This window comes from Xiphophorus hellerii, chromosome 2, assembly GCF_003331165.1.
Source record: "Xiphophorus hellerii strain 12219 chromosome 2, Xiphophorus_hellerii-4.1, whole genome shotgun sequence".
NCBI lineage: Eukaryota > Metazoa > Chordata > Actinopteri > Cyprinodontiformes > Poeciliidae > Xiphophorus > Xiphophorus hellerii.
Window position 1 is genome coordinate 1,248,382 of NC_045673.1, and position 12,317 is coordinate 1,260,698.

The window sequence follows — 12,317 nt, forward strand, 5'->3', positions numbered from 1 at the left end:
AATATTCGCTCATCAAAAACATCTGGAGCGTTTCTGTGATTCTTTCATCCATGTTTGAGAAATCCTTTAATCTCCATGGCAACCATTTGGAAACAAAAATTGCAGGTATTTGTTCATATGAGACGTTTGTCTTTAACTGAACATTTTAAAGCTGCAAACATTGTTTATATATAATGTCATTTTAATCATAATTTGTCCTGTATTGTGTTAATGTGTCTCGGCTTGTTAAACATCTGTTTTTTCATCCTGGAAGATCAGAACTAATCGAGAAACATGGAATCATGTAAATACAGACTTTACTCTAAACCCATAAAACAGTCATGAGTCACATTTTGAGAACATTAAATCTCAGTCCAGGCTTTTACAGTTGCTAATGTTCCCATTTACTGGTTTGGTTGGCAGAATGTAAACAACTCACTGAAAGTCCATCTGCAAGTTAATATTATCTTTCAGATAAGACGCGTTTTATGGTCTGAACTGGAGCTGTGCGGCTGAGGAGTTCCTGCATGGTGGCCAGAACAGAACGACTCTGACTTGATTTTTCATCTGCAGCAGCTATGAGGGCTTATTTTAGGGTAGGAGTGATTGGAGCTTTTTTATTCTTCGTGTATCTAATTATCTTCATGACTGGGTGGTGGAGAGAAGAAAAACCGCGTCAGAAACACGTCACAAACCAGGAAACCATGAACCGAAAACTGGACAGGATTCAAGAGAGCCTAAACAAGCTGGGTGAGAAAAGATTTTAATTATTTAACAGAGTTCAGTCAGTTAAAGCTGCAGTGAGTAACTTTTATAAAAAGATTTTTATTTTACATATTTATTAAAACTGTCACCATGTAATGGCAGTTTGCTTTGAGACAGATAATCTGTTCCTCGGCTTTCTCCCAGCACTAACCAGAAACAACCAATCAGAGCCAGGAGGCGGGTCTTAGTGTTGTCAATCACTCTTTTTCTGTTGCAAAGGTTAAAGCTAGTTTAGCATAGCCACCAATGACAGCAGATAAATGGCTTTTGTAAAGGTGAGTTGTTTCTCTGCCAGTAGCACATTTAGCAGCCAGTACATGAGCTTAATTGACAGCACTAAGACCCGCCTCCTGGCTCTGATTGGTTGTTTTTGGTTCATTTCTTCAGACGACAGTAGCAGATCAGGGAGGAGGTGGAGGAGATCGATATTTTCACAGATTATTTGTCTCATGACAAACTGTCACAACATGGTAACAGTTTTAACAAATATATATATAAATATATATTTTATTAAAGTCACATTCTGCAGCTTTAAAGAGTAAATCCACAAAGCTCCTTTCTTTGTATTTGCTCCCACTTGGTTTATGCTTAGAAAACATTGCGGTTACTGCCTGACTTCCCTCTAAAGGAAAACGGTGCATACCTTCTGCTGTCTCTGAAATTAAATTATTGTTTTAAATTTCCCCCAAAAAGCAAATCTACTAGAGAAACCTGAAAAGAAAAGCTCACCAGAAGAACTTTCTCCAAATGAAAACCAAAAAGAGCCCAAAAAGGCGGCGCAGAAGTTGTACCCAAACTCTGAGCTGTTTGTGAAGTGGGGCGACGGCCTGTCAGAGGAGCAGCAGAAGGAGGCCGAAGCTCTTTTTCAGATTTATGGCTACAACGCTTTCCTCAGCAACCAGATCGCCCTCAACCGGGAACTTCCTGACATGAGAGATCCCAGGTAAGAGTCGCTGAAAACAACAAACGATGACACATTTCCTGCTGGAGTCACGGATCTTCTCCAACCAAACACGCAGATGTCTGAAGAAGAAATACCCCAGCGCCCTGCCCAGCGTCAGCGTGGTGCTGATCTACGTTAACGAGGCGCTCTCTGTGATTAAGAGGGCGGTGCGAAGCGTCATCACCAACACGCCTCAACGGCTGCTGAGGGAAATCATCCTGGTGGACGACCACAGCACCTACAGTGAGCCCAGTCCAACTTCAGACTTTTTAAAGTCAAGTTCACAGACAAATGTTTAAGCTTGTATTTCTTGAGATGTTTGAGGCACAGCATCTGAATGAGATCTGGGCTTTGACTAGGCCCTGGGTTTTTCCCAGCCAGTTCTCTGTGGATCTACTGGAACGTTTTGGGTCATCGTCATGTTGCAGGGCTCAGTTCTGCTCCAGATTTTCTTTTTTTTTTTTTTTTAATATGTTTTCCTCCGATAGAGGGTAAAACTCATGGTGGTTCTGCTGCAGTAAATCACCCCACAGCATGACGCTGCCACCTCAGCATTCTCAGGCCTGGTTCACACGTAGCTGGATATCTGGGAAAACAAAAACATTTTATTTGCTTTTGCATTTCATCCACTTGAAAACTCTGCTTAATATCGCCAAAAATGATTTTCTATATAAACTCAAAGTGGAGATTTGAGAAAATTCTGTATTTGGGATCTTTGACCAATAATGCGCCAGTAAATCCACAGACTTGCTTTGGCACAATTCCCAATGGACATTGTTTTGTGTTTTATTATGGTTATATCATAATACGCTGTTTAAACTTCTGTATCTGTCCATAAATGAACCGCCATGTTTAGTTCCAAACAGAACGTTGTTGTTATTTTGAAGCAATCTGATTGGCTGACAGGTTTTATCTAAGCGCTACACTGCCCCCTATGGGCTGGCATGTTTAAAGCAACGGTCAGTGGTGTATCTGGTTTCATGTGGGTGGAAAGTTTTCTGAAACTAATCCCATGTGTAAGATATTTAAAAAAAAAAAAAAAAGTGGTTTAGGAATTAGCTTTGTAGAGCTTTTGGTCTCATTCAGTATCAAACATCTTCTCCTTCTGAGCTTTATTAAATATTTAGTGTAGTGGTGATTGTTTGCCAAACCAAACATCCAATAAAAGCTCCATCAAGCCACTACTGAGGCACTGGGGTCAAGATTCTGTACGCAGGCAAAAGAAGGTTCAATGTCCAAACTTGTTGGTGTGGATGATTTATTTTCCTATTTCAACAAACGATTACAGAGTTCAAACTTTCCTTTGTTCTCATGCTGCCTCTCTTGCTCTGGTAGAAACCAAAGGCCCCAAACCCAAATGCCTGCTGGTCCTTTACCAGGCCCCTACACTGATAGAAAGTGGACTGACCCACATTACTTCCTGTCTTACTTAGAAAAAATAAATGAAAAAAATAATAAAACAAAAAATAAATAAAATCAACAATTATTAACCTGTAAATAAACTCTGTAAATAATACAAAAATAGAAATTTAAGAATAAACTAACAAAATTCAAATGGATAAAGAAATAAAGCATAAATAGTTCCAACATTTAGGTTATTACTTCTGCAGCTACAATCTTCCCTCTGGATGTAAGCTGCACTTCAACAGTCACCAGCACCAAACTAGATTTCTGAGATTAAAATCTCTTTCAAAATGTAAGGATGTTATTGTGTACAGAAGATGTTTTAGGTCAGAGGCTTTAGGGATTAACAGACTAACAAAATGCTGAAATGTCAAAGAAAAGCAAACAGTACTGCTTCCCGTTCTTCTGACTCAGGAATGTGTTTTCAGACGATCTTGGGAAACCGGTGGAAGATTACATAGTCGAGATTCACAAAGAAAGGCCTGGTCTCGTTAAAAGAGTCTGGCACACAAGTCCGATGGGTTTGTCCCAGGCCCGGATCAGCGGCTGGGAGCATGCCACTGGAGACGTGGTGGCCATTTTAGATGCTCACATTGAAGCTACAAGAGGATGGTACGCACAAAACACAAAAATCCAACATCTTCTCCTGCTGAGCTGTTTAAAACGTTTACTTTGTTATTTCCCCTGCAGGGCAGAACCTCTGCTGGCCCAGATCAAAGCTGACAGAACCATTGTGGTGTCTCCTGTGTTTGAAAAGCTCCACTTTGATGATCTGCATGTGCAAAGACACATGTCGTTTGCTCAGGGCTTTGACTGGGCCCTGTGGTGCATGTACGAGTTCTTCAAACCAAACTGGAACGATGTGGATGAATCACAGCCTCAGAAGTAGGTTGGAAAAACAAAACCAGTAATTATTAGATTATTAGATTAGACTCTCAATTATGTTAAGACATGATCAAACCTTTTTTTTTCCACCAGAGAGAAGTAAACTATACCAGTGAAGATGAAATATCAAAGAGCCATGATCTTTGTTGCTAATTTTTAAAAATGTAACATTTTTAAATTATGTCCAAAATGTAAGAAAACACAAATAAAAACACAAAGAACTTCAGACAGAAATTAGCTAAATGTAGCAAAGTGCTACTAAAGGCGTTTATCACAATCTGAACCGACCGGATCATCAAAGCTTTGACTTTGATGATTTTATTGGTTCTGAGCGGTGAACTAAAGTTAGCTGTGCTAACGCTAAAGCACTAACCATAACCATTAGCTATGCTAATGCTAAAGTAATACACACACGGAACAGAACTTAGCAGAAGCTAATGCTAAAGCGCCGACATACTAAATTCAACCATTTTGATACCTTTTATTTTTCTATGTAGAAAAAGAAGCAATTAGTTGCATAAAAATGCTTAACATGCTAAAATATTTATAATTAATTCATCAAAATGAAAGTTTCTGACGTTCCAGCCCTAACATTAACAGGATCAGGTTCGTCATTTCCTCCAGGAAGAGATTCTTTAGAGCAGATCTTTCAGTCATGGTTTCAGTTTTGTCATTATTGATATTTGTTAACTCTGTTGCTAATTTGGCTAACTGACCACAGTATGGCTTCAGCCAGGACATCAGCAAATATTTACTGTGGAAGTACAGCAATGCATTCTGGGTACAAAACAAACTTAATTTCCTGCACTTGATTATGGAGAACATGAGGAGAGGAAACAGAACTGCTGCGTAACGATGTGAAAAATAAGAACATCAAAAAAAAGGTCTAAGTACTTGAAGAATTATTCACAGTAGATAACCAAAACTTACTAACAGATATTAAACTTTATTCAATTGTAAGTTTAGAAAACAGGCAAATAAAAATCATTAGAAGTAATTTAGAAGAAGCTAGATGCGCTGAACATATTCAAAGTTAGTAAAAATGCTAAAATGCTAAATGGAAAAGTAGCTCTGCTATTAGCGGATTGTTTGATTGATCATTACTAGCTGCAATAATAAGGTCATCAACCCAAAAGATCACTCTCTCATGTTCATTTTCTTTACTGTAAACACAATAGTCAGCAGGGTTCTGCACAAAGTTATTTTCAATAAGGAAATCATGTAACATTTTATTCCAATTTCGTCCTGACTGTTTCAGACCATAAAAAGATTTATTAAGCTTACAGACTAATTTTTCTCCTGTCTCTGTTACAACCTCAAATCCTTCAGGTTGTTCTAAAAATATCTCACAATCGATAGGGGCATGTAAATATGTTGTTTTTCCTTCGTCACGGCCGGCATTTCCAGCCCTTTAAAGATGGCAGCGTCAACAAGGCCGGTTGTGGACGGTTTTTCTCAGACTCTGATCTTTCGTGCAGGAGTCCGTCTCTTATGGGAATCTTTGCAGCAGACCGAGGTTTTCTCGGAGAAATTGGAGGACTTGATGGAGGCATGACAGTTTATGGAGGGGAAAACGTGGAGCTCGGGATCCGCGTGAGTGTTGGCAGCAAAAAAACAATGGCTGACTGGATCAGAGCTGAACTTTGACCCCTGTGTTGGCTGCCCAGGCGTGGCTGTGTGGAGGAAGCGTGGAGGTCGTGCCTTGCTCCAGGGTCGCTCACATCGAGAGAGCTCACAAACCGTACGCACCGGATCTGAACCCGTCCATGAGGAGGAACGCGCTGAGGCTCGCAGAGATTTGGTTGGACGAATACAAGAAAAACGTTTTTATTGCCTGGAACGTCCCTCTGAAGGTCAGGAAAGGTCAAATTCACTTCATTTTGGTAAATTAACAATATTACAGAAAAGAAAAATACTTCTTTAAAATCCTATAAGTTACCAAAAAAGAAAGACTTTTCTACCGTATTCATAGACAAGTACACATACGCACATTTATATTTAAATATGTATTTATATACATGGTTACACAACACAGATAATACATTTCAATGCTCTTTTAAAGCTCATCAAAAAAGCACATAATTTGAAATCATCACTCAATTTATTCCAGTTTCTGAAACTCATCTAGATTTTATTGGGCTTTTCTCTTTAAAATGTTCAAATATTAACAAACCTCATAAATATATTTATTCTCTCTCAACTTAAATCATTTCTGAAGACTTTTGTTCAGCGTTTTATGCATTATTTCCAGTGTTTTTATATGAATAATGTCTCTAAATTTTAAAGTATTACTTTAAATAGTTTATTAATTTGTTCGCAATATCAAACTTTATTAATAAGCATAATTGCTTTTTTTGTAACTTAACTAATATTCGAATAGTTCGGATAGGAAAAGCAAATAAATTTCTGAGCAATATGACAAATAGGCCATAAACATAGAGGAATATAAGCCTTTTACATTTATTAAATCTTATTTTAATCAATATTGGAATTTTATTTCTAGTATATTCAATACGAGGCTTCCAGCTAAGTGTGTTGTCAATATGAGTGAAAGAGAAAGGCTTTATAATTTAGTCTCTTCATGGATGTGTCCAACACAGCTGGACACATCTGGACCAAGTTAACGATCTGAAACACACCAGACGACCTTCAGGGTTTCAAACCCCCAACTTACAGTAACCTCAATAATTATTGCCACTCCCGTTAAATTAAGTGCACATATTAATGTTATTTTAGTTGTTATGTAAGCTGTGTTCAACCTTTATTCTTTCAATATACACAGATGCATCAGTTAATGTGCTAAAATCGTCATTTACAGCCAGGCTGGTTTACACGTGTAAATAAAGGTTAGATCAGGTCAACCAAGGATCCAGCTGTGACAGATATCTGACCCATAAATAACCGATAAAAGGCGTCAGCGGTCTGCAAATATGTGACAACAATCATATATTTACCCAATAAAAAGACACCTGCACACGTTATTTATCTCTGTCTGAAGTTAATCAGACCAAATTGTTTTAAGTCAGTTACAATCACTGAAATTATTTCTCTTTGCTCAATGTCAGAAAATGTAGCAAGACTTTCAGTTGTGATTTTTTAAAAACTTTTTTCAAATTCAGAAATTGCAAATTGACTTTATGGTTATTTTGCTCTGACCATAAAGTTTTGCAAATTGAAATTAAAACAAATAAATTTAGAAGAAACTGAAGTTTTTTGATAAAAGTTTCAGCGCTAGGATCAGGTGGGTTATTTAGTTCAAATGAGTGTATTTAAAAAAGCTGCTATTGAAATTTACACTTAAAGTTTTATCAAGATATTCTGTGGTACTATTGTGAAAATGATAATAGTAACAACAATAAATATTAATTACTTATTTTTTAGCTAGCACAGCAAACATGGCTCCACAAATGGAAATATTAATTCATTTTATTTAGTTAATTAAAATGAATTGTTTTATTTCAATCAATAAAGTATTTTTGAATTGAACTGAAGTGCAATATGTTTCTTAAGGACACCAATAAAGAGACTCATATTCATATTCATATTCCTTTATTTAACCAGGTAAACCCCGTTAAGATCTAGATCTCATTTTCAAGAGGGACCTGAGCAAAAAATTTGCAATACATAGCAACCTGGTTACAAGATAAAAACAAACTATTTTAACAAGGATGTAAATAAATGTGTTGAGAGAGTTTTACCTTTTATTATCTGGACTAAACATTGAATTTTAACTCTAATCTTTAATTAGTGGATAAATAATAATCAAGAAAAAAGGCAAAATGTAGGAACATTAGCTTCACTCTAATGATTAAAATAGTTATTCACCTGATTTAGTTTCATCCTCTAACATGAATTTTACCAAGTGTAAAACTGTAATATGCAGCTATCTGATGTTTATTGTAATCAGGACCACGGTATCGATATCGGCGACGTGTCCAAGAGGAAAAACCTGAGAGAGAAGCTGAAATGTAAACCTTTCAGTTGGTACCTGGAGAACGTTTACCTGAGCCTGGAGCGATGGGATGACATCCTGGGCTACGGTGTGGTGAGAACCGTTTCAGGAGTTCAGTTACTTCACATTAATATGCTTTTAAAAATACATGAACAGGGTATCTGCAGTTTTACACAAGTCCAATTTAAGACTTTTAAAGACCTTCTTATATCAAAATATGAGTTTTTACTGTAGAGTGCTTTAAGACAATATTTTTTGTGAATAGAAATAAACTGAATTTAAGTTTTTATTCCCACCTTGAATTAAATATAAGACTGAAAAAAGCTATAAATGTAAGGATTGTTTGAGGGATCCTGTTGTATTGAAGCATTTAACTGGCAGAACTTGGAAATAAATGTGGGAGCAGTATCTTGTTAAAATGAGAAAACATTCTCATGATAATGAGATTTAAATGTCATTCATTTATGAATCTCATTATTAAATCTTATTAAAACCACAATATCTTCTGTTTTAACTGAGAGAAGTCACAACAGTAAAACAGCAACAACTCAGGGGATTTTTAGACGTCCAGAAGAAACTAGAGTCTCAAACGTCTCAAGCCAGAATGTAAAGCAGACGTCAGCGTCCCACTTAAACTTTTTCTTTACAAAAAATCCCCCGAGACAAAAAAAGCTACATAAACGAGATTAGCTAATTCTCCCACGACCAAATTTAAGACGTAAACATTAAAAATAGTAATTAAATTATCGCTTTTAAGACCACTTAAACTTTTCTTTGAGTAATTTTAAGACATTTTAAGACCTTAGCTTTAGATAAATGAATTCAGGATGTTCGGAGGGTTTGGTGACCCGGATCTCTGCTCAGCTGCAGAACAGCCTGGTAAAGCAGCAGTGTGTGGATCAGGGAGACGTTCCTGGCAGCATCCCGGTCTTATACGACTGCCACCTCGAGGAACCGCAGGTATCACAGAGAATCATTTACACAAGCTCATACCGAATTAATACAAAACGTGAGCGTGTTTCCGTCCCTGCAGAAATGTTTCTACAACACAGAGGGTGAAATCATCATCGGTGGCCTGAGGTCCCATAAGTACAGCCGGAACCGCTGCCTGGTGGATCCGGGCTCCGGAAGCATTCCCACTCTGCATGAGTGCAACACAGCAAGGCTGAACCAGTTACACATGAACTGGGACTTCAGGCAGGTGAGCTGGGAGCAATGGGAACCATGGGAACCATGGGGGCGATGGGAGCAATGGGAACCATGGGAACCATGGGAGCGATGAGAGCGATGGGAACTATGGGAACCATGGGAACCATGGGAGCCATGGGAACCATGGGAACCATGGGAACCATGGGAACCATGGGAGCGATGAGAGCGATGGGAACCATGGGAACCATGGGAGCCATGGGAACCATGGGAACCATGGGAACCATGGGAGCGATGGGAGCCATGGGAACCATGGGAACCATGGGAACCATGGGAACCATGGGAGCGATGGGAGCCATGGGAACCATGGGAACCATGGGAACCATGTCAGCGCTTTCTGTCTGTGATCTGAAATCATCTCACAAATGAAAACTGAAGTTTTTATCGTTGGACCTCAAGAGGAACAATCTAGAGTCAACACACAGCTTCAGTTATTACAGCTAGAAACTAGAGATCAGGATGACCTCTGACCTGAGCATTCAGAGCCACATAAAGACAGTTACAAAGTCGGCCTTCTATCATCTGAATGTCCCAGCAACATCTAGAGAAACTCATCTATGCATTTGTCCTCAGTTGTATTGATTACTGCAGTATCTGTGTTTCCATTACAAATGTGCACAAAACTGTTTCAATATTTTGCTAATGTAAAAATAAAAAAAGCAATTTTGCAGTTGCAGTGTTTCCATTAAACAGGATATGAAATTAAAATCACATTTGAATAATAATAATAATAATAATAATATCCAGCTTGTTCACATAATAAGTTTTTAAAAATAAAGGCAGCGACAGATTTAAACACATGAGCTATATTTATAATTCAGCTGTGACGCCAGCGCTCATCGTCTGTTAGCCAATCAGAGGAGACGTTGGCGTTTTGTTCAGGCATTGGAGCAACAAGCCCCGCCTACCTGGGAATGGTTACGTATGAAACGTTTTGGGGAACTTGTAGTCGGCCATTTTACAGAAGAATGTCGGATTCAATATGTTGGAAAGACTCACAACGTTTTATGAACTGATGCAGTGAGAGTTCTGGTGGAGCCGGCTGCACATCCCATAAAAACAAAAACAAACCATCATCCTCCTCCTCTTCCTGTCCTTGTCTTTGTCGTTTCTGCCAGTAGTATCATCCGGTTGTTGATCACAATGTTTCCATTGATGTTCAGAAAAATACATCTATTTGTAAAAAGACTTTATCCCTTCATAGAAACTTTTAATAAAAAATCATGAGATTTTTCAAAGTTGCCGTGTTTCCATGAAGTAAATTTATTTTTGTAATTTCAATTTGCTCAATTCTTTGGCAGCTGCTGAGTTCCTTTAAATCCAGACTGAACGCTGAAACATGGACCGACACATTGATGATTTTATCAATGACACTTGACAAAATGTCTATTACTGGTTTTCATCATTGTTGACTGTATGATGTCTTGTTGCTGAAATGTGCTGCACTAATAAACTTGAATGATTGATTATTGTTCCATCAAATCTTCACAGGGTCGAGAAATAAGGAACAAAGCTACGCGGCGATGTCTGGAGATCGCTCCAGGAGAATACCTGGACTACCAGCTGGTCATCCAGCGCTGCAGCGGCCAGAACTGGACCATCCAGAACCTCGTCACCACCGCCTAGCGCCACTCAGCCACAGCTGGGGCTCACGTCATAAAAACGTTTATGATGCAGCAGGAAACGGACAGACGGTTCAGGACGTCACCTGCTCTAGATTTACTGCATCATCTACCTTCACCTGTAGCCAGAACCTAAATAAAGAGGCGAGTTGGACATCTGATCATCTGATCAGGATGTCTGCTGGGGACACCAGAATGTCCCGGGAGACGGTGTGTCCTCTGGACGGACGGTGTCTCTGGTGCTATAGTTTTATATTTGTGGTTGTAACTGAGAAGTTAAAGTTGTAGAGAAAAATCCTGGAGGAGTTTTGTAACAGCTGTTCCACTTCTTCTTCTTCAAATTCTTCAGTAAGACACAAATTGTTTTCTTTGAGTCACTCACAGTTTTTCCCCAAATGGTGCAAAACAAATTCTCACATGTCAGAAAAAAATAACTTGCAAATATTTGTTATTGTTTGCTCTTCCTATGTGGTCAGATGCTGAATATGACCTGCCAAATCCTTATGTCATAAAGCAGCAAACTGTGGAATTAATGTGAGTGAAAAAACTCCATCCATCCACTTTCTTTCCACCCTGGACCCTCGTGGGGTCAGAAGGAGCTGCTGCCTCTCCAGCGAACGTTTCGGCCGAGAGGCGGGGTCACCTGGACGGGTCGCCAGTCTGTCGCCGGGCAACACAGAGACAGACAGGACACACAACCACACACACACACACACACACCCCCACACACACACACACACACACACACCTTGGGAGAATTTAGAGAATAGACTCATCTAAAGACATTTACTCTTTATTGAACATTAATATTGTGAAGACCAATGAAGAAGATAGAAAATGTTGATTTGCTGTGTTTAGCTGTTTGTCATGTGGCGTCAGTGGTGGATTGTGGGTAAAATTTGATCTTTTCAGTGAATTGCTTGTTTGTTTTACAACGAGGCGTTACACTGCAATACTTTGGCACTCTGTTTGTTATTTGTGAAATGTTATCAAACGGTAATAAATGTTTGATCCATAAATTAAAAGTGGTGTAATTAGTTAGGTAATTTATTTAACTACACTGTGTGGAGATTTTTGTTTCATAAGTCAAACTAAAATTACTGCTGCTAAATTAATTGATTGATCATTAATTCATCTGAGTGAAGCAAAGCAAAACTCAGTGATTGTTACTCGAAGTCAGGTTGAAGCTGCACAATATTTTTGAAAGGTTTTATTAAATACAGTTAAGCTCCATTTATAAAAACATCTCAAAGTCAGCATAATGAAATACTTTTAGATTTATTTATACTCAACATATCTAAGTTTCGAGGGAATTGTTGACACTAACTGTATTAAGTAAATTGAACAGGTAGTTTTTTGAGTGTAAAGGGATATGTCATCATTTTTAGATTTTTATGAGTTAAAAGCATAAACCTGAGTGACCCGCTTGAATGTTCAGGGTATGAATACTTGTGGGACGAACCCGTCGCACCCTGTTGCTTTCTGCGTCATCCTGATTGTTAGAACTGGAGAATGTTCTGCATTATGTTTGTGTGAAGTTGACCAACAGGTTCCAGACGTT

At 38.4% G+C, this 12,317-nt stretch overlaps 1 protein-coding gene across 3 annotated transcripts; it reads left to right on the plus strand.

Annotated features, from left to right (window-relative positions):
• The first annotated feature begins 452 nt into the window (after window positions 1–452).
• LOC116737597 (probable polypeptide N-acetylgalactosaminyltransferase 8) lies at window positions 453–11,209 on the plus strand. Of its 3 annotated transcripts, XM_032590843.1 has the most exons (11): window positions 454–729; window positions 1,438–1,687; window positions 1,764–1,930; window positions 3,520–3,703; window positions 3,782–3,976; window positions 5,455–5,569; window positions 5,644–5,829; window positions 7,884–8,021; window positions 8,793–8,888; window positions 8,962–9,129; window positions 10,626–11,209. In XM_032590843.1, the coding sequence occupies exons 1-11, from the start codon at window positions 558–560 to the stop codon at window positions 10,758–10,760; spliced, it is 1,806 nt and encodes a 601-aa protein (XP_032446734.1). In that variant the 5' UTR covers window positions 454–557; the 3' UTR covers window positions 10,761–11,209. The 3 variants fall into 3 exon arrangements, with proteins under 3 accessions (XP_032446744.1, XP_032446736.1, XP_032446734.1); XM_032590853.1 differs by lacking the exon at window positions 10,626–11,209 and having other exon boundaries at window positions 453–729; window positions 7,884–8,016; window positions 8,962–9,093; XM_032590845.1 differs by lacking the exon at window positions 10,626–11,209 and having other exon boundaries at window positions 453–729; window positions 7,884–8,016; window positions 8,793–9,017.
• Window positions 11,210–12,317: the final 1,108 nt, after the last annotated feature.

Bases quoted from the DNA above. Each gene is read 5' to 3' on its own strand.
- LOC116737597 (XM_032590843.1), top strand. From the start codon at position 558: ATGAGGGCTTATTTTAGGGTAGGAGTGATTGGAGCTTTTTTATTCTTC. The intron at 730-1,437 runs GTGAGAAAAGAT...TCCCCCAAAAAG, and splicing joins AGAGAGCCTAAACAAGCTGG to CAAATCTACTAGAGAAACCT. The intron at 3,704-3,781 runs GTACGCACAAAA...TTTCCCCTGCAG, and splicing joins ATTGAAGCTACAAGAGGATG to GGCAGAACCTCTGCTGGCCC.